General features: G+C 37.4%; 3 protein-coding genes across 6 annotated transcripts; 1 reads left to right on the forward strand and 2 right to left on the reverse strand.

The window, feature by feature from the left end:
* The first annotated feature begins 2,794 nt into the window (after positions 1 to 2,794).
* LOC121984523 (GATA transcription factor 8-like) lies at positions 2,795 to 4,605 on the forward strand. The gene is made up of 3 exons (XM_042537483.1): positions 2,795 to 3,030; positions 3,137 to 3,369; positions 3,459 to 4,605. Exons 2-3 carry the CDS (start codon positions 3,151 to 3,153, stop codon positions 4,284 to 4,286), a joined length of 1,047 nt encoding a protein of 348 aa, XP_042393417.1. The 5' UTR covers positions 2,795 to 3,030; positions 3,137 to 3,150; the 3' UTR covers positions 4,287 to 4,605.
* Positions 4,606 to 8,609: 4,004 nt separating this feature from the next.
* Positions 8,610 to 11,709, reverse strand: LOC121984525 (protein SICKLE-like). The gene is made up of 2 exons (XM_042537484.1): positions 11,287 to 11,709; positions 8,610 to 9,561 (listed from the first exon to the last, which is right to left on the reverse strand). Exons 1-2 carry the CDS (start codon positions 11,618 to 11,620, stop codon positions 8,912 to 8,914), a joined length of 984 nt encoding a protein of 327 aa, XP_042393418.1. The 5' UTR covers positions 11,621 to 11,709; the 3' UTR covers positions 8,610 to 8,911.
* Positions 11,710 to 13,310: 1,601 nt separating this feature from the next.
* Positions 13,311 to 15,293, reverse strand: LOC121984526 (auxin-responsive protein IAA10-like). Of its 4 annotated transcripts, none has more exons than XM_042537489.1 (5): positions 14,850 to 15,293; positions 14,181 to 14,494; positions 13,875 to 13,986; positions 13,590 to 13,674; positions 13,311 to 13,524 (listed from the first exon to the last, which is right to left on the reverse strand). In XM_042537489.1, the coding sequence occupies exons 1-4, from the start codon at positions 15,251 to 15,253 to the stop codon at positions 13,605 to 13,607; spliced, it is 900 nt and encodes a 299-aa protein (XP_042393423.1). In that variant the 5' UTR covers positions 15,254 to 15,293; the 3' UTR covers positions 13,311 to 13,524; positions 13,590 to 13,604. The 4 variants fall into 4 exon arrangements, with proteins under 4 accessions (XP_042393423.1, XP_042393420.1, XP_042393421.1 ...); XM_042537486.1 differs by having other exon boundaries at positions 13,590 to 13,704; XM_042537487.1 differs by having other exon boundaries at positions 13,311 to 13,674.
* Positions 15,294 to 21,758: the final 6,465 nt, after the last annotated feature.

Raw genomic sequence — 21,758 nt, forward strand, 5'->3', positions numbered from 1 at the left:
TCTTTTATTAGGGTACCTCTCGGTCATTTATTAGATTGTATTTGGAAACATTATCTGAACGGTATGTTTTTTTTTTCGTATTTCAAATTTTTTATAAAGTAACTAATAAATTATTGGATAGAAATACACGTACTTTCAAAATATTTACTACTGCATCAGACCTGTATTATTTTTCTAAATATTTATCACTGCACCAGGTGTTTTATTGATAATTTTAAACAAGTGTTGTACGACTTGTATTCAACTGAAACAACATTCAACTGACTCATGGTCATTAAATAGTTCTATAAAATTAAAGTTGGGCGCCTGGTTAAAAACTAAGGTGTATTTTCTAAATAATTAGAATTGAATTCTTATGTAAGTAATATTTACGGTGATTGAGCAATGTTAAGAATTATTATACTTCCTGAATTTATTTGTAAAGTAAAATATGTCTGGTCCAAGATTAATTAGATGGTAAGGTCTAGATACTTATTTAGAATGTGATAACGAGTGTGATCATATCAATATTAATGTACCGGATGTTATCAAAACTTTGAAATTAAGTGTGTTTTGGCAAGAACAATATTAGGATGGATGACCCTTTGAGAAGTCCTCATGCGACATCTGCATGTAATGCCATGGGCAACGGTGCAACGGTAAAGCACTTTAATAGTTAACTAGGTATCCACAGATCGATTCCTCACTATGATGCAATACAAATTAATTTTTTCTAGTAGGAAGACAACCCTAAAACGTGGGTTATGGAGTGACGAGTCATTTGTACTTTTAGATTTACCTTGATAGTCGATGAAAAATTTTCATGAGACCGAGTTGATCACCTCTTGAATTATCAAAAAACTAAATACCTGATTACTCAAAAAAAAAAATGAACATTGCCCCCGGGCTCAGTATGGTGCAAGATAGAAGGTGCATTTTAAGCAATCATAGTTCAATTCTCACTCAGGGCACACCTATGATGATCGAACTACTGGTGAAGCTAGGGTGCCACGTTATGAGCCATCGTACTTCCTGAATACACTTGGTGTACAAAAAATAAGATCAGATCGTCTATCTCAAGATTAATTCGATTGTAAAATCTAAATACATGGTATATACATCCAGAGCGTAACTAAGTATGTCAAAGAGGATGCGACCCCTACCACTCCTCACCCCTTCCTTTTCAAATTTTGAGGAAAGAAAATCATATATATTGAAAAAAAATTAAATACTTAATTATAAATTTTAAAATCTCTTAGACTTTTTTTTCATAGAAAATCCAACTAAAAACTTGTTTGGATATTTTCTCTCACATGATATTTTTTTGCCATTTTATTTTTCATCTCCCACGTATTTTCTTTTTCCTATTTTACCGTATTTTTTTCTTCCTTATCTAATCCTCTTCTTATGTTTTTTTCCTAACCCTAATTTTACCTTTAAAATCCTCCGTTTCACGTCGCTATTGCACACATTGTTGTTACAAGACACTATTACTACCAACGCCGCCACCGCATGCTGCCAACACCACCGTCGTCACTTTGTTTATAGATTTAAGTGTTGAAAAATATATAGTGTTAATTTTTTATATATTTATATTTTTGTTTGCTAGTTATTTGTTTCTTGTTCATTGTTTGTTATTTATTTTTGAATTATTAAAAAAATATAGTCATTAAATTAGGTAATTATGTCTTTCAAATATTATGTTAATAATAAATTAAGTGAAATAATAATATTAAAATATTTTTAAAAAAATACAAGATTAATCTACTTCAAAAAAGAACATCTCCCCCTCCACCACCTCCTCCTGTTCTATCTTCTCCATTACTTATTGATACCGACTTGAATGAGCATTTTAATGATCCTGGACTAAGAAAGATGCTCGAGTATAATATGAATGATGGATCATTATTTCAAATAGAATCAAAGGTTTAAATCAATTTTTTTTTTAAAATTTAAGTTGATTTCTAGACTACTTAAATTCAAATTTTAAATTTTGAATGATGAAAATTGTTTAAAATCCTGAGTATGTCACTGTATACATCCTACCTCTTACCATCACACTAAGACTTGGAGGCACCATTGTCATAATTTTTTTATTAACACGGGTATCTAAGTATTTCTACTATTATATCAAAGACTCGTATGGATATTTTTACTATTCATTCACGCCAGTCTGATCCTACAGAAGTTTTTCATCGATCACTGAATAAATCCAAAAAGCACAAATAGGTCAAGAGGGACAACCCAACATCACGAGTGATTTGAACGCCGCATACATTGATTACTGTGTATAAAAATTAAACTCTCGTTGCTTGAAAAACTCATTTGTTCGTTTACAATTGCACCTAATCTTAAGGGCTCATGTATCCATTTTTTTTTAAATTTTTTTTATATCAAATATCCTGATCTTATAATATGATTTGATTAATTCTATAAGTAGAACAGATATCCCCACACTTTCACAGTCAATTCTAAAATCTTATGGGAAGGAAATAAATTACTATACCAAAGATATGATTAACTTCATGACAGTATATCGATCTGATGACTATTCAGAAGATAAATCGAAAAATTATACTAGCATATTATATATAAAAAGTGTTTGATAATTAACATCAATAATATTTACTTGATTTTTTTTAAAAAAAAATCAACGGTAATTTAGTGGTAAAATAAATATGGGACATGATTATTACAGAGTGTATATATTAAACTATTATAATTATAATGGTAGAGCACAGTGGTAGTGTAGGGAGGACAGCTAGCAATTAGCCCCCACCAAACTGTGGGCCCCTCGAATTAGATTGCATTCCACCAACAAATCACACTGACTCATGTGAGCCCAAGAGGAAGCTCTGGATTTGCATCAATGGTGCTGCTGCCGCCGCTCCTGCTGCTTCTTCTCCCTACTCCTACTCCTCCTCCTCCTCCTCCCTTTTAGCCGCCTCCTCTTCGCCCCCTCCTCCTCTTTCTTCCTCCACCCATCCATCTCCCTGCCTGCAAAACTCCAACACCAACCGCCTCGCTCGCTTCCAATCCTCCGGCCACTTGGTGAGGCCGGCGTCGGCGCTGTTCTTTGACTTCTTCTCTCGATCTTTCTTTCTTTATTTCTTTCTTTCTTAGTGGCGTCTATGGATTAATGGAATTGTTGATGCAGAGACGGGGGAGGAGATGGAGGATGGCGTGGGCCACCTGTTCGACCACATCGACGACTTGCTCGACTTCCCCTGCGACGACTACGACGCCGACATGCTCGGGCTGGCGCAGGAGCCGCCGCTTCTGCTTCTTCATCCGCTGCCGGTTCCCGTCGTCGACGAGATTTTAGGCGGCGGCGAGGATGAGAAGAAGGCCGAGGCCGGTTTCGGGATGGAGGAGGACAAGCTAACCCCGGTAAAGTTTGGATTTTTGGCGCAGTATTCGATTTGATTGCAGAAAATTTGGGTGAATTTTTTTGATTTGCTGAATTGTTGAAATGGCAGTGCGACGAGCTTGACATCAAGCAACTGGAATGGATGTCCAAATTCATCGAAGATTCTGATTCCTTCTCGCTCGGTCTCCCGGTCGGCGGCGGCGCCGACAAAAGTGTCGGTGGGCGTTGTTGCTTCCGCACCTCGAGTCCGGTCTCTGTTCTCGGAGCGAACACTAACGGCGGTGGAGGCGGAGGCGTAAGCAGCGATTCCTACACCACCGCGTCATCTTCATCCTCCTCCTCGTCTTCTGCATCCTACTCCATCGGCGGCGAGAAAGAGGGGAGGGCGATGCCGCAGCCGCCACCGACGCTCAACCCGCCGGAGCAGCCTGAGGTCCCGGTGGTCCCCGGCCGCGCCCGCAGCAAGCGCGCTCGCCCGGCCACCTTCTCTCCCCACCCGCTCGTCGTCATAACCTGCCTCCCGCCGCCCGCCACAGCGACGGCGGCTACTTCAGACCCGGAGAGCCTAGGCGACTCCTCGCTCCCACCGCCGACGCCGCCTCTCAAGAAAAAGAACAAAAAGAAGAACCCGTACGCCGACGAGACAAAATCGCCGCCGCCGCCGACGGCGCGGAAATGCGCTCACTGCCAAATCCAGAAGACGCCGCAGTGGCGAGCGGGCCCGATGGGGCCCAAGACGCTCTGCAACGCCTGCGGCGTCCGCTACAAGTCCGGCCGCCTCTTCCCCGAGTACCGCCCCGCCGCCAGCCCCACCTTCGTCCCCACCGTCCACTCCAACTCCCACAAGAAGGTCGTCGAGATGCGCATCAAGGTCGCCCAAACCGCCGGCGCCGACGGATGCGATCTCCTCCACTACATCCGCCGCCAGCGCGACTGAATCCGACAACAATTCCTTCTTGCCCGAGCCATGATCCAGTAACTTGCTCTGTTTTCTGAAATTCATAATTTTTTTTTTTTACCTCTCATGAATTTTCCGAAAAATCCCCTTCAATTTTTGTATATTATAGGAAGTGTGAGTGGTTGACAAGATCATTACTAGCCAGGAGGTAGTAGAAGAAGATGACATTTATGCAATGAGGGACAATTAGTTCTTAATATTGTTTAGTTTAGAATCGAGTAATGGAGGGGGAAAAGTCTTCTAGTTTGGTTGTTTGAGAATTTATTATTATTATTATTTTATTTTTGAATTTTTTCAAGTTGATTCTGAAATTTAATGATTGATGGTTAGTATTTACTTTTTTTTTTTCTTATATTTCTTTTTCTTATTGGTGTTATTATTTTAAGTTTGCATGGGCATGTGATTAGAGTGTGATTGGTGAGAATGACTTGATCTTGACTTGAAATAGTTTGATTATCTTTTCTTTATTAAAAAGTGAAACATAATTTCTATACGTCTAAAAGACATCTAAAAGTGAATGATTGTGTTCAATTTGATAGATTTGAAAAAAGAAATTATCTTAAGGTTTTACTTGTGCTAATTATATTTTAATGAAAATTAAAAGGATGTGATAGAACAAGAAGATTGGAATTGGCTTGACAACTTGTTCATGGTGTGTCCGATCGAGCGATTAAGAGCATCCATAATGAGAGGATCCATAGTAGGAGCTTCCACTGTGACATGATTCTCACAAAGAAAAAAAAATGATTAATTAGTTTGGATAATGTCGAGTTTCGAATAATCAGTCCGGTCTCAAAGAAATTTTCCACCGGCTATCAGGATAAATCGGAAAGCGCTCACAGCGGGTAACTCAGGAGCTCAACATCCTTTAGTTGCATGCCCTATTTGGAAAAAAAATTTCTACAAATTCGTTATAGCTAAGACTCGAATCGTGAGTATCTGAGTTACAAACTGAATATCATATAGCTGCACTATAATTCCGAGGGCACATGGAGAGAGCTCCTTCATTAATAAGGATGACATGGAGTTGTTTTTTCATTATTTTTTAAAAATTATTAAATATTTTTATTTCTGATTTAAAAATTAAAATATTAAAATATTTAGAAAAAACTAGGAAACTTTATTGTTTAGATTAATAATTTATGAATTTAAATTTTATTAAAAATTAATTATATATAATATAGAATAGAAAGGTGGGAGAAATATATATAATGAACGGTATGAGACTTATAAAGGAGTTATTGAGAGGTTTTTTTTTATAATGGAAAGATATGTGAAGTTTTTTACTTTTGACGTGGCACATATGTTTGTAACGAAGGAGCTCATGAAGAAGTTCCACGACTATAGATGCCCTATGAATTCGATGGTTGTTATTTGTTGCTTTCACGGTCGACATAATTGGTACTTACACGTAGTATTGTTGTAATAGATCATATATAGGATTGATTCCTGTATAAAATATATTGCGGGTCATCTAATCCTCATGTAAAGGGTGGGTCAATGTATGGAGTGAAACCTTTCGTGATTTACTTTCCTTCCCGTTAGACAGTCAGATGCTATCACCTTTTGTTGTAATAAGTTAGAAATAAATCACGGAATCAATTTATAGTTGACTGTTAAATTAGTTAAGGGTGGGAGAGAGTTTTTTTCCCAAAAGTATATATTCTTCATGAATTGATCTCTTTTCAATATAGTAAATCTATCATCCTCTAACTAAATGGATATCCCGTGATGTATAAATTAAAGCTCGATGATTAAGTTAATTGACATTTGTCCTAGTGGTAAAATATCATATGTTAATCCGGTGTTTCATATGATTAATTTTATAGTCATTTATATAGAGAGATAAATTATGGATAATTTATTTTTATCACGCTTGAGGAGGGCAATGCTAGACAATTGGGAGGATTGCTCAGTCCATTAAAATCTTATTCTCAAGCAACAACTAATTATTGAATTGATTGGAATGTTAATTGAGTAGATTATACTCAATTTACTGAATACGATTCAAGTCGATTGGATCCTCATGTAGTTGACTAAAATTTTAAAAAAAAAAAATCAGACGTACTTAAATATTAAAATTGATGAAAAGATGCCCCAGATTTAAAAAAAAAATGTCTAAGCTGAAGTTTTCTCTTTTTCTTTACACTTTCCTTTATCTTAGGACGCATTGTCAATTCCTTAGGAGCGTCCTTTAGGCAATTGCCGGTTTTTTAACACGTGACTCAATTGATAACATCTGTTTTTCCCCTTTTCTCCTTTACACGTCACACCGCCCTCTCCGGTTTTCCTCTTTCATTTACATGTACCATCTTTACTCTCTTCTATGTTTTTTATGATATTGGTTTTTCGAATTCTAGTTCCGCTGTGAGATTCATTTTTAAAAACGAGCACCATGACCTAACCATCATCACCATGAATAAGATTATTTAAAACAGTATAGAATGATATACTGAAACTCTCAGATATTATAGAAATCCATATGAATTGGAATGAATTTAATTAAATTTCTCTAAATTTATTTATACGTTTTAAAAAAGTTTATATGTAACCAAAAAAAAAAAAGAGAACAATATAATACAGTGAAAGAATTTATTATGTGTATATTTAATTTTGACATCCAATAAATTATGTGTATGTGTCAATGATCATAAAGTCAAACTTTGAAAAAAAAATTTACCACTATTGTTAATAACTTCAAATTGATATCTCTAGGGACATATTGACTCCGGTGAACTTCAAAAACTTATAGCACTTGGAATATATCCAATCAAAATTCTTTAATTCCATCAATGAATTTTGATCGAAATCTATTGATAGACCTAGGATATTTGAATTTATGAAAAATTGACATGTAATAGAAGAGCTGAGTGTAGCGAGGATAGATATGGTGTGCAAGTCTCATCCTAAGTCTCATAAATGAAATTATGATTGCGTGTTAATTGACACACGCTCTGATACTGATTTTGAAATATCAACATCACAGTAGTATTAATTTCGAAAAATCAACACCTCAATAGTATTGATCTTTCAAAATCAACATACGGGGCGAACTGTAAAGGACACTTGAAACGAACGTCATCACTTTTTACTACAATTTCAAAATCAGCCCATGAGTGTTAAATTATTCTTTCAGTCTCACAACACCCAAATCCTCGCCAGCCAATTGGAGATGGACATTGACGGGAGAGGCCCCATGTGATAGTGTTCAACTGAAATTCCGTCGCCATCTTCACGTTTCTAAGGCACTATTGCTATTGTCATCGTGAGATTACAATGTAACGATTAGGTTTTTCAAATGATTAATTAAAAATGTAAGAGTTGCATCCTATCTATAGCATATCGCATAGATTTTTTTTTGATGGGATGACAATCCTAAAAAATATTGATCACTTAAATGGATCTCCATAAGTATTTTTTTTGAATTAGTCGGTGTTATTCTGATAGATTTTTTTGATTTATTCTGATAATGAAAATTTTTCGTAAAATCAAATCAATCACCTTTAGGATTAATAAGTAAATATCTGAATTAAAAATTAAAAAAAACTAGTCGGTGTTAGGTAACAGAGGACGAAGCGAAGGCATTTGTAACCTCCTCTCCTGTGCCGATGTATTAGTACAAAAATTGCCTATCAAATGATAATCATTAGATGAAAATGAAATGTGGAGTTGAATACTTTGAATTATTCAAGAGGGAGAAGTCCTAAAAATGATAAAGATATGATCTCTACGATCATTATAAAATTGTAATATTGGGCAGGGAACACTGTGTCGAAGAGAGAACGTATTGGTTTTGTAGAAGGTGAACTTAAACTTGCATGGCCAACAAAATCTATAGAACTTTCCAAGAATACCAATTCGAAAGTATGAAGCCAGCATAGCATAGAAGCGTTTCGATATGATACAAAGCATATGAATGTTTATCTTTTGTTTTTCTATTTCAGCATGAATGCTGAAACAAATCTTTGGAACAAAATGCACAAAAAGGGAAAAATATACCTAAAAATTGATGTAAAACCCCTATCGATCATAGGAAGAGCCAACACTAACAAAATCACCACTAGAAATGTTTGAAAGAACACAACCATTGTCATGAATAACAAGATTACAATCAATATGCTGAACTGATGAAATGATTTGTATGAGAACTTACTCACCTGTACCCACCTCCGTATGGTTCCGAGAAATTATAATGATGATCACCATTCATCACGATACCTTTGACACATTAGGTCTTCCAATTAATTGGACATAGTTGTAATTGTATCAATACATAGTGAAAATATAGTAATTTCAAAGGAATAAAGAGAAGCTTGGAGAAAGAAATGTATTTAAACAGATCCTCAATCACTACAAACTGAGAAAATCTAAAGCTTGCTTGATCCATTCACAACACATTTGGATCATAAATGAAACAATTTACACAATAGTCAAAAGAGCATTTCACCAACCTCATTCCTTTTGGCTTATATCTAAACAAATATATCCATAGCACGCTTTTCTAAATAACTGAGATTAGGCTAGCAACCATTCAGCCTCTAGAATGTCTCCTAAATGCATAAAAAGATTACAACAAACTTGAGAAAGTCAATATATGGTGTTGTTTAATCTTTATCGCTGATGGCCTCCTCTAATGAAGCTGCGAGGAACTCAGCGAGGCTGGACTTCGACTCCAATTTATACCTACTCTCAGTTTCCGGCACTTTGCTCTTCTTCCAGGATAATGATTCTGGAAGCCAATATCCTGGGCCAGCCATTGGCTCCAATATGTCTCCGACAACCGGTTCCATGTCGCGCCATGGGTCTTCGAGCATGGACTTGCGGAAGTAACTCGCAATATCATCTCGTGTAGAAACTCTGCCATTGAATCTTTGTCCTCTACCTCCAATAGATCTTGAACCCGAGCCACCGCTATATTGTCCACCCCTGCCTCTTCCGAAATTGGAATACGGACTATTAGTTTGGGCATTGCTTAACTGACTCCCTCCCGGGCTGAAATGAGGGCTTCCAAAAAAGCTACCCGAAGGGTTTGCCTGAAAGCCACGCCCAGAGGAACCACCAGATGTATTCCAGGAACCTAGGCCAGTAACAGGGGATCCTTGATGCCCTGACAAGGAACTCTGCAACTGAATAGGGCTTCTCCAGGAACTATTGTGAGGAACTCGTGATGGCATTCTGTAGGAGCTAGAATCTGATGGGTGGGGTGTCTGATGATAAGCAGGGTAACTGCTATCCACATACGTATTCCTTATTCCTGTTAGAGCCCGATGAACATAAGAATGATTAGCTTACAATAGAAGCAGTAATTTCATCCCTTCATACTAAAAGAAGGGTGTAATATTGAAGTAATTAAAATCAACAACACAGTCAAGCAGTGCATGAATATTGAACAACTTTGGGGCAACACATAGTAGTTGGTTACACATATTCGACCAACATAAATCCATGGGCAGGGGACCAACTTATTTTCATTTTTCAAAATGAGCAAACAAAATAGCTTTCATAATTTATACTCTGAAAGAAAGTGATCGGATCAAAAAGAGCTTAATGGATATCAAACAACAAAACTAACCTTCAGTAAAAACACATAATTAACTGTGAAATTGGAGGAAAACTAGATTAAGAGATTCAGCACAGGAAAAGGGTAATCTGAGAACTTCAGTTAATAACACCCAAAAGTGAAGAAAAAAAAACAAATCCTGTACCAAATTCATCTGATCAACATACTGAAATCCTATCTTTTACTTTTCAAGATAAAGAGCAATCTGACAATTTCACATCATAAGACAAGAAATCCATTTCCAACAATGTTTCTGTATAAGTTCATGTGCCAGTTTCCTAGAGGAAGAGTTCAATGAAAGACTTGATCAGAAAAATAAGACACAACACGAGAACTTCCAATAATAATATGAGTCCATTACCACTATGTTACATTTGGTCAGTAAGACTAGTTCTGATTATGCCTACAACTGTGACAAATGCATGGCATCACAGAAAATATTAAATGCCAATGTTTAATCTAAATGAGAAGAAAATTCAAATGGAAAAGCATAACTTCACCATCATCATCAAGCTATGTTGTCCCAAGTATTTACATTAATCTTATCCCTCCATTGCTATGCAAGGCAATTACAAGTGCATTCAAATCAATTAGATCATTTTTATTTAATATTTTCTTTGACTTCCGTCTACTACTTACACTTACCTCTCTAATAAATTCAGGCCTTTTAATTACAAAACTATTAGTAGCTTTTAAACATGTCAACGCGCTCTAAATGTATTTCCTCTCGAATTTTCAAAGTTACAGCTAATTGCTCTCAAAAATTAAAAAGAAATGAAGATAACTAGTGTAAGAGAAATTCTTCTATATGGGTGTATTGTTATTAAAAGGCAGCAAGGAACTTGACTAGGCATGCATGAGAAGATGCGGTCTACGTAGCTTGACACCATTCCAGGTAGAAACTATGACCCAGTGATGCATAAACAAAGAAAATCTGGAGCCTTGGCATTAAAATGAGACCAAAGTGCCATGTAGCGTCTTCTTCCTTTAACAACCCTGGTCTATGCAATGTGGAAGACAAAGCTGAGGATAACAGAAGAAGGCTCTTGACTAAGGAGGAAGAGAGGAAGAAGGTTCATTCTCAATCTGGAAGCTAATAAGTATGGACTCAAATGGGATGGTCTTCCCTGAAACTAGAGGAGAAAAGGGAGAAAAATAGAGTGCGGCTATGTCAAATGCTTATGTAGTATTGCTTAATCATGAGCGACAGTTTGGTCCTAACTTCTAAAGAACAAGGAGGATGAATCAAATCTTGAATTAAATCAAAAATACCGCGACAAGCATTCTAATTCATGTGTCGCGTGAAAGTAAGGTAAAGCTGACATCTTTCAGAAAATGAACAAAAATAAATAAAAAAAAATCGGCCTTTACACCCCAAAAACAATGGAAAAGCCAAAAATAAGAGGAATTAGGGATTACCATAAGGGAAAGATGGCGAAGACGGCGGGGTTGGGCGGCGAGGGGAAAAGGGGCTGAACCCTCCGGATGCATCAGCACCTCTCATCCGCTTGGAGTCCGAGAAGGCCGACATGGGGTCGGTGTAGAAGTCGAACCTGGGTGCCGGCGGCGGGGTCTGGAGTTCCGGACGATCGCCGAACCGTGGCGGCGGCAGCCGCAGCAGCGATGGAGGCGGAGAAGGCAGAAAGCTAGTTGAGGATGAAGAGGAGTGGGACGATTGATTGGAGGCGACGGCCTGAGCGGCCTCCAAGCGCATAGCCTGAAGGTTCGCCTTCCTCTTCGCCGACTCTTCCATGGGAAAACCTCGACGAACCCTAACGGGCCGAATCGAAACAAGCGAGAGCCAAAGCCTAAGCCTAAGCCAGCGTATAAGCTCAACAATAAGATTTCAGGTTTCGGCTTGATAAGACTACTTATTTATATCCGTTCACAGAGTCAATTAAATAATTAAATGAATAAGTTTATTTTTAATAATCCAGCTAACGCCTTTTTAATTGTTCAGACATTAAAAAATTAAATTCTAATTTTAATAAATTAATAAATATTTTTTTATTAGACGGTTGAAATAAGAATATCCAACTAATGTACTGTCTACTAAGAATATTTTTTGATTTACCTTAATAATTAATAAAAAAAATTTATAAGCTCGAGCCTATTATATCATAATTAATCGGTATAAATTAAATATTTAATATTAATTAAAAAATTAAACAAATTTAAATAACTCTCTAAATTAAATGAATAAACTTAAACATATACATATTCAACTTAGTTATTATTTATAATATATTTAAGATTTTCAAACAATCAAACAAAATTTAATAATATTTAAATGAACTAAGCTTAAACTTATAAAAAAAAAGTCAGAATAATCATTTCAACATTAGATTCATTTTAGACTCAATTTAAATTGATTTGGTTACCTAATCAAACAAATTTGAACATCATAAAATTTAACTTAACTTAGCTTATTTGCCATCCTAGCGTTGTAACAATTATGACTAACTACTACAACATATAGCAACTACATAATAACTGTTACAGTATGAAAAATTAATTGTTTTACTCTAATCAACATCACTTTAAATAGATTACGGTTCAAAATAATTTTATCAATTTAGTCAAAATTATTTTTATTGGGCCAAAATCACTTTAAATTTTTGTTGCAATCACTAACACTATATTCGGTGTTATGATAATGGTGACACCTACTTGGATAGTTACTATATACTGTAATAGTATTATCTTAGTTGTTATTGTTTGAATTACTAAGTAGCTAGTATAAAATTTTAAAACTGATTTTAATTAAGTTAAAATGATTTTAATAGAGTTTAAGGGATTTTTATTTGTATTGAATAATTTTATTTAATAATATTCTATGTATAATAATTTTGATTAGACTGAAATATTAAATTTTATCATAAAATTAATAAAAATAAATAAATTTTAAATAGGATGAATATTTTAAATTTTGATTTTTTTTTAATATACATAAATTATATTTTAAATTCATCTATCGACTATTCAATCATTCTGATCTAATTTAATATGAGTCGTGTCTTCCATGATCGTCAAAGATTGGATAATATAAAGATTTAACACATGGATCGTGCCCGAGCTGCCCCAAGTTTAGGAATAAATAATTTGATTAAAATATTTTTTTAAAAAAATAAAAGGTTTAGTTTAGAACGCTATGCTCAAATTTAATTTAAAATTATCTCATTATTTTCTATAAGTTCATTCACCTTCATTTATTAATTATTCATTCAAATAATTCAAATAACTCATATTCTTTACTCACATTCTTTTGCAATTCATTTTTTTAAAAAAAAAACTATTTTAACATCCTCCATGAAACAATAACTCAATACTAGATGTTTTAACCGAAACATAGGCAATATTTACGAGCAAAATGTGAAGCTTGAATACACAGTCAACGGTATCGACACTACCAAACTCACAAACGCGATAATTCACCAAACTACTTAGCAAAAAAGAGTAATTTTCATTGTCTGATTCTGAAGTGAAAAAATAACAATACCAATGATCCAAAGTCCAAAGAAAACTCGATCGGTTGCCTCTCCTTCTATTATATTCACCCTCTCTTCTTCTATATGCTCCTTTTCCCCTTCACATAGTGCCTCGATATGGTTCCGGGGGACTTCATTCACGCGCCTTCTCATAAGATAAGTCTTGGTGCTGCATTCGAGTTCGACTAACTTGAGATACAGAATTGAGAGCCAGAGCAAAGAATTGCAGCTGACCTTTCCAAAAAGAATTCATATACTAAGACCAGTTGCATCAGAGATCTTCATGATTCTAAGTCTCTTGGCAGTTTCCACAAACATTCTGTATTTCATGAAGTTAAACCGATGGGTGCTAAGAACAAACAAGTGATTAACAAAACAAAAGATAAGACAAATGTTAACTAACATAGAACCATAAGCTAAGAAATTTATATCATTGGTGCTTAACAAAAAGCAGGTAGGTTAGCTAAACTTCCATTGAGGTATTGATAGATGTGAGAATCATCGAGAAGGAAAGCCTACCCCCATGGAACATCTCCGACCAGCATCCAATCCCCGTCTTTGTCTTCGTAAGTAAGAGCAAACTCAGATGAGCTATCCAATGACTTCAAAGACATTGCTCCATCTGAATCAACTGCAGCAACCAAATTACAACGCCATCAAACACCCCGAACATTACTACTTTACTAGTTACCGATGAAGATAAAGATAAACTTTAAAAATGATAACCGCAAGCTATTGAAACACCAATATAAACTCTGCATCCAAAATCTTTAAAATGTGAATAACTATGCAATGGCATGTGAAGTCGCAATTTTACAAACTTACCAAATGAGGCCAGAAGGTTGGTAGCCATGGTGGGTTTCTGAAACATGAGCTCAAGAGAAACTGCAAGAGCTTCATAAGAGTGATGGGCGTTGAGATCCACCTTCCTACCAATAGGATCGCCGTCCATTTTAACTTTAACAAACATTGAACTTCTCATTTCCGTTCTCCTGCCTCCTTGATCCTTCCGGTTCTGGTCCTTGCTGACACTTTTCTTGATAGCAACAGCAGCAGTCTCAGGTGTATGCTCTTTGGATTGGTTGAACAAGCTGTTCATCCTAAATGCCCTGATAGGTGGCCACCCCACCACCATCTGACTGCTCCAACATCAATTTAGCAAGTATCAATGTCAAGTCGAAGAAAAGCAAACCCTTTTACAGGTTATCAATACAGCATAAGTTGAAAAGACAAGGTAAAGATAAAGTTCATATCGTTGTTCGTCGTTTGGGTACCAAATCCTTTACAAATACTATTCTCTTCTTTTCTAGTCCAATTCTAACATTACTGAGATAGAATCAATGCATACTTTAGTGGCATTTACTGTTCTAATCAATGGAGAACAGTAAAAAATGAACTATTTTTAGGCATGGGAGTGATGATGAGAATAAAAAGGAGAAAGAATTGCCACGAAGCCAGAAACCGAAAAAGGTGGAGGAAGGGCATGAGTCTAACCTGGGAGGCTGAGGAGACCCACCGAAATCCGGGGAAGCCGGCTCGTCCGATCGCTTTGTCCCAGTTCCTCCGCCTCTCAGGTTGGTGACGGAGGACGACGAGACGGAGGAGGCGGAAGGGGACCTCGGGGGAGCAAGCGACGCCAAGGAGGGAAGGTCCTTCGCCGTCAGGATACGTAAGCACGGACTCCACGGCACCGGCGGAGGGTTCCACTTCCCCGCCGCCCCCAGCGTCAACCCTAGCTCCAATCCCTCGTCATCTCGATCACTCTCAGCTTCCTCCCCCTCGGCCACTCCCGCCGCGACTTCATCCTCCACCTCGACATCCCTCTCCGCTGCCTTCGATACAGAGGAAACCGACGCAGGCGACGCTGCGCCTCCATCGTAACGGCGATCCCCTTCCATCGTCTCCCTCTCTCTCTCCCTCGTTGAAGCCGGGCGGGACTCGTTATATGCAGAGTTGCTAGACAGCAACGGGTACACCCGTCAAGGCCCCACTCCCCTCTTTCCTGGCCCCACGAAACTCGCTCCGCGGTGCGCGTCGCGGGTTCGAAATAAAACCGTGTCCTTGCGGCAGCACCCTGACGACTTTTTTGTTCTATTTTCCCGACTCCCTGACAAAAATCACAAAACACCATCCCGACTACACACATTAATTCCACGCAATCCTCGTCCTGTCCGCGGGACCCACACAAAACTAATAAGAAAACCCTGTTTCGAAGCGCGCAGTCGACAGGTAATCCTGAGATCCCATTAATTTGGTCCCAGTTTGGACCACCTGAGCAATAGCCGGGCAGGAGCTGCCCGCTTTTTATTATTATTATTATTATTTGTGGATTAAGAGCGGGTTTAAGGGCTAATGAAGGGGATGTGAGAGGTGGTTGGGTTGTTTTTGTGTGGGGCCCTTTGTGATTTCCAATAGAATTAAGTTAGGTTTTGGGGGGACAAGATTTGTGCAGGGGGAGATGCTGTCTGTGAAATCATGGCACCGTTGCTGCCTTTTGCCAACTCTCATATTCTTCCTGTTTGTTTGGTTTAGGTTGAATCGGGTAGAGTCATGCAAGTTTACATGATTCAATTAATTTTGTCCAATTAATTTTAGAAATAAATCAGCTTCAACTAAGACCCAACCCCGGGCCGAGCCCGTAACCGCGTTAACTCGGTTCGTCGAAACCCGGCGGACTGCCGGTTAACCGCCGATTCGGCCTACCGGTTCAACAAATTTTTTTTTTTTTTTTTTTACGGTTTGAACCGTCAGTTAACTGGCAGTTCCTAGCCGTTGGGTGAGGGTGGGGATTTTTTTGGATATTTTTTTCAACGATTAGGATCATTTGATCGTTTTTTAATCAATGGTTATGATTTAGTATCCGTTATTATCCAAACTCTATAAATAGAGAGCTTATTTCATCATTTTCACACACATCTTCTCTACTTTTAATCTCAATTTCGTATTCTTTATACGCTTTCGTTTCTAATTTTTAATTACAATGGAAGGAGGTCGTAGAGGTGCATCATCTCGAGTTCGGAAGGAAAAAGAAATAATGAATTCGCGAGAGGAGAACCCCAACATTTATCCACCGATGATGAGATCGAGTACCTTCTGAATTTGACACCCGAAACATAAAGGAGTACCGATGTAATTACTTCTAAGGTTCAGAAATTTCCTCCTCTAAAGTTTTCTATTTTTACTAAACATTTTGAGAATGTCACTCTTTTATCAGGAGAAATACTTGTAAAATGTAAGAATTGCAATGCTTCCTACAAATTCCAAGCTGACGGCGGCTATGGGTCGTTCAAACGGCATGTAGAAACGAAGCACCCGACGGAATATGGACTCGGCCGTTCTCAAATATAATTATCAAGATTTTCTTCAACTAGCAGTAGTACTGTTTCAGTTTATTTTTATATTCGGATAATAAATTAAGAGAATCATTAGCTAAATTTGTTTCCGTAGAACGTCTTTCTTTTAATTTTATATCTAAATGCACATTTGAAGATTTTTATAAAGAATCTCTTAATCCATGTGCTAAACGTGTTCCTTGAACTAGACTTACTCGTACAATTAAAAAATTAGTAAAAACCAAAGAAAAAATAACTTAATTGATGAATTTAGTAAATTAGATAATAAAGTTTCTTTATGTTCCAATATTTGAAGTGATCATTAGCAAACACATTCATATATGGGTGTGACTTGCCATTGGATCGATAACTTTTGGAATCTCCAAAAAGGATTACTAACGTATAGAGTTTTTGATAAATCACATAATGCTTATAACATCGCACAACTATTATGTTTAATTTTAGAAGAATATGAGTTAACTCATAAAATATTTTCAATATCATTAGATAATGCTAGTTTCAATACCGCTTGTATAGGTGATCTAAAATTTTATTGTCAATCTATTATTGACGGTTTATTTTTTCCATATTCATTGTGTATGTCATGTTTTAAATTTATGTGTTAAAGATGGATTAAAAATTTTATAAAATTATTAAACCAATTAGAATTACAATTTCTTATTTATGGTCTCATCCATTTATAATGAAACAATGGGGTATGTTTTATAAAACTAATGGAATAAGACCTAAAAAAATTTCCATGTGATAACACGTTGGAATTCAACATACCAATTATTACAAGATTCATTTCAATATAAAGAATTATTATGTTCATTTTTTACACAAAATACTAATACTAATATATATATATATATATATATATATATATATATATATATATATATTTATTTATTTATTTATTTTCACAACAATGTAATATTTGTAGTATTATTTGTGAAATTTTAAAAGTATTTAATGATGCAACTAGGGCTGAGCATTCGGTCAAAACCGAATTGACCGAATCGAATAGACCGAAAACCGAATAAACCGATTTTTTTTTCAACCAACCGAACCGACCGAACCGATAAAAGATCGGTTAATTCGGTTTTTGACCGAATTAACCGAATTTTAAAACTTTATTTGATTTTAATTAAAAAAGAAGAGATTTTATTTTATTTATTATATTTTTAAATAAAAATAATAATAAATATTTTTATTCGGTTTATTCGGTTTAACCGAATTACAAAACTTAAAACCGAAACCGAACCGAATTCACCTAAAATCGAACCGAATTTAAAAAAAACGAAAACCGAATTAACCGAACTGAATTCCTAAATTTGGTCGGTTCAGTTCGGTTAATTCAGTTTTACCGAATTTTTGCTCACACCTAGATGCAACCGAACAACTTTTCGGTGTTTATTATCTCACTGCTCAATTAGTTTTATAAAAATTTTCTAATATAGTATTAGCTTTAAATGAACATATTAATAATGAATTTTTATCCCCTTGCATCTTAGCTATGAAAACTAAATGGAAAAATTATTTTTATTTTATTCCTAAATTTTATTTAATTACATTGGCTTTATATCCTAGATTTAAATTAGAAGTTTTACGCGAAATATTAATTTTATATTATGACGTTTTAATTTCAATTAAAAATTCTTCATCCAATTAATATTATATATAATGTTAGATTTATTTATATGATATTTATAATCAATATTATGTAAAATATGCATATGAAACATAAATTAATATTTCTAAAATACAATAAAATACTAGTAGTAATTTAAACTTACTAAAGCAAATCTTTTATTAAAAGAACGGACAAAACGTTCATGAGGATTCTCAAGTTTCACACAGGAACTTGAGAATTATTTTACGACTTTTTAAAATAGTGGTCAACGAAGGCTCAAAACTTTCCCATTCTTTCCGTGATCGCCAAAGAAATTTTAGCTTGTCCAGTATCAACTGTTGTTGTAGAGCATACGTTCAGTACCAGTTACAACATATTAGATAAACAATGATCAACTTTGTCTCCCAACTCATTGGAAATCCAAGTATTACTGGACGATTGGATCAGAGCAGAGAAAAGAATCCAAGGAATGCAACTTTCATATGACTGTTAGGACCTCCGGATGGCTAGAGAGGGGGGTGTGAATAACCTCCTTTAAAACCTCAATCAATTTCCTCACAAGAGTTTGTTAGCACAACGGAAATAAGAAAAATGAAAACTGATGCAAGGAAAAGGGACAAACCACCACTAACAAAACGATGTACGAGGTTCGGGGATAACTTGCCCCTACTCCTCGGCGTGTCCGTAAGGTGGACGATCCCTTGATCTTTCGGTATATCACACCCCGGATAAAATCCGGCTAAGTATTTCTCCTTCTCGGTGGAGTAACCTCTCCACAAAGTCACAGAGATGATTTGAAATGAAGCACAAGACTTACAGAGATTTGTGGCTGAAAGAATGAACAAATGAACTTACAGCCACGATGAAAGCAACGCGCAAAGACAGAAGGATTCCTCAGCCAAGAGCTCAACAACACAGCACACTTGCTTCGGTCGACAGAGAGTTTTTCCAGAACTTTTCCTTACCAAAACCTCTCTTCTTCCTTCTTCTTATCCCTCTGCTTTCTCACTGTCTTCAGCCAAAGCCGAATCGCTGTCACCTGTATCGTATCACTGCAACCAACTCAGGCGTCGCCAATCACTCTTCCTCCTCATCTGATTCTCTGAACTCACACCAATACCATCCATGGTCTTCACTGGTGTCTCTGAGCTCGAACCAATGAGCAAGAGTCAAGCTGTTGCCAACTGATCGCAGCCAGTGAACGTTACGCTCGAATTGCACCACTTGCAGTGAAACACAGCACAAAGGGCATTTGTTCTTATTCTTCTGATGGAGCTTAATTTGAAATTAAGCACTGGCAACCTATAACTCAAAAATCTCACAGCAGATGATTTGATCAGGTGAATCAGAAATCGCATAGAAACAGCAGAAAACAAACGACATTGTTGTGGATCGGTCAACAGACCGATCCATAGCCTTCTGGACCGATCAGGACACACCCTGATCGGTCTGGGATTATGCTGATCGGTCTGTGGACCGATCAGCCTATGGGTGGATCGGTCCACAGACCGATCCCCCTATGGTTCTGAGTCTTCATCGCTTGTTACTGATCGGTCACTAGACCGATCAGATAACCCACAGAAATCTTCTGTGTGGTTACTGATCGGTCCACCGACCGATCAGATACCTAAGGTATCACTGGATCGGTCGACAGACCGATCCAGACAACCAGAGTATCACTGGATCGGTCTGTTGACCGATCCAATGCCTCTGTTGGGTTTTAGAGCTTCCCAGCCCTAAACTCTAACATCTTCCTGGTCCAGAGAACGAGCTACCGAGCCCTCTCCGACTTCCACATCCGGTCCAGAGATTGAGCTACCGAGCCCTCTCTGACCTAGTCTGGAGAACGAGCTACCGAGCCCTCTCCGACATCCACATCCGGTCTAGAGACTGAGCTACCGAGCCCTCTCTGACCTAGTCCGGAGAACGAGCTACCGAGCCCTCTCCGACTTCCACATCCGGTCCAGAGACTGAGCTACCGAGCCCTCTCTGACCTAGTCTGGAGAACAAGCTACCGAGCCCTCTCCGACTTAGTTCGGAGAACGAGCTGTCGAGCCCTCTTCAACTTCGCGTGCCAAGTATCCGTGCTTGGACTTTTCCTCTCCACATGATCAACCTTGATCATTAATCAGTCTGAGTTTAATTAATATCTTATACAAACTTAAATCAGTGTCAACATCAAAACAACAGCCAGGTCAGACTGTATCAATAATCTTCCCATTTTTATTGTTTGACAACACGATTTAAGTTTAGATCAGAAATGTTCATATTTCAATTTTAGGGGAATCAAGATCCTCCCCCTAAAGCTAAACCTCATATATCACTTTTAGGGGAATCAAGATCCTCCCCCTAAAGCCAAACTTTCATTTATCTCTAAACTTAGTTATTCTCTCCCCCTTTGTCAAACACCGAAAAGGTGCGAATTAGGTAAGAAAACGTTAAAGGACTCCCCCTTTACCCATACTGTCTTTTTCTTAATCCACCTAAAATGCCCTCTAAGTGTATTATAAGACAGTAATAAAGAGATAAGAGACATACAAGTCATGACATATGAACAGCAACTTAATAGCCAATAGGAAGTGAAACATAAAGAAAAACAAGGAAATGAACAGCATAAATAGATGAAATCAGTAAGTATCCAGGTCAGACATAAATATCCAACAAACAACATCCAAAACATAGATAGTCAAAATGACATCATAGAACAATGTGTATCAATCAGCCTCCTCATCATGAGGAGCATCAGCATCATCAATGGGAGGAGTGGGTCCTTGAGGTGGCATGCCGCTGCTCGAGGATGGATAGCCCGGGAAATCCTGCGGAGGTGGGTATCTGGCCATCCATTTCATAATCGCCTGATGTGTCGCCAACTGCTGACTGCGTAACTCATCGTAGCGCTGGTCAATCCGGACGCGCAACCCGTGGAGCTCAGCAACTAGCAGCTCATCGTGCCGATCAAAACGACTCTCCAGCTCGGCGATCTGCCAGCGCAGATCAGGGTTTGCCTCTCCATCATCAGCAGCAGGAGGAGCAGCAACAGGAGCAGCCGCAACCTGTCGTGGAGGTGCCCGTGGTAGCTCACCTAGTGCTCTCCCATCCTTCCACCGAACATCCCCATTTTGTCCTATGATGTCAGACTTGGAAAATGCCCGCTTCCCAAGTCTACAGTCCTGCCTGACCATCTTGACTATTCTACCCTTAGAGACATCAATCTGAAAGGTCTCGAGCCAATCTGTAATTATATGCCCATAAGGCATATAAACAGTGAAGCTGTTTGGCTCACTATAGGAGATGATCGAAGAGTAGATGCTGGACATGATGTCAAAGTCGAGACGCCGACGCAATCCATAAAGCATCAGGCAATGATATGGTCGGATTTCATACAATTATTTAGATGTGATTGGCAAAAGGCAGTTTGTGACAATCTTAAAGAGG

Source organism: Zingiber officinale, chromosome 5B, assembly GCF_018446385.1.
Source record: "Zingiber officinale cultivar Zhangliang chromosome 5B, Zo_v1.1, whole genome shotgun sequence".
Lineage (NCBI taxonomy): Eukaryota > Viridiplantae > Streptophyta > Magnoliopsida > Zingiberales > Zingiberaceae > Zingiber > Zingiber officinale.

What these genes read in the sequence shown, in the direction of transcription:
- LOC121984523 (XM_042537483.1), top strand. Translation starts at nt 3,151, where the DNA reads ATGGAGGATGGCGTGGGCCACCTGTTCGACCACATCGACGACTTGCTC. An exon ending in AGGAGGACAAGCTAACCCCG is followed by an intron (nt 3,370 to 3,458) that starts GTAAAGTTTGGA and finishes TTGAAATGGCAG; the next exon opens with TGCGACGAGCTTGACATCAA.
- LOC121984525 (XM_042537484.1), bottom strand. Translation starts at nt 11,620, where the DNA reads ATGGAAGAGTCGGCGAAGAGGAAGGCGAACCTTCAGGCTATGCGCTTG. An exon ending in TTCGCCATCTTTCCCTTATG is followed by an intron (nt 9,562 to 11,286) that starts GTAATCCCTAAT and finishes GGGCTCTAACAG; the next exon opens with GAATAAGGAATACGTATGTG.
- LOC121984526 (XM_042537486.1), bottom strand. Translation starts at nt 15,253, where the DNA reads ATGGAAGGGGATCGCCGTTACGATGGAGGCGCAGCGTCGCCTGCGTCG. An exon ending in CAACCTTCTGGCCTCATTTG is followed by an intron (nt 13,987 to 14,180) that starts GTAAGTTTGTAA and finishes TGGTTGCTGCAG; the next exon opens with TTGATTCAGATGGAGCAATG. An exon ending in GTCGGAGATGTTCCATGGGG is followed by an intron (nt 13,705 to 13,874) that starts GTAGGCTTTCCT and finishes GTTTGTTCTTAG; the next exon opens with CACCCATCGGTTTAACTTCA.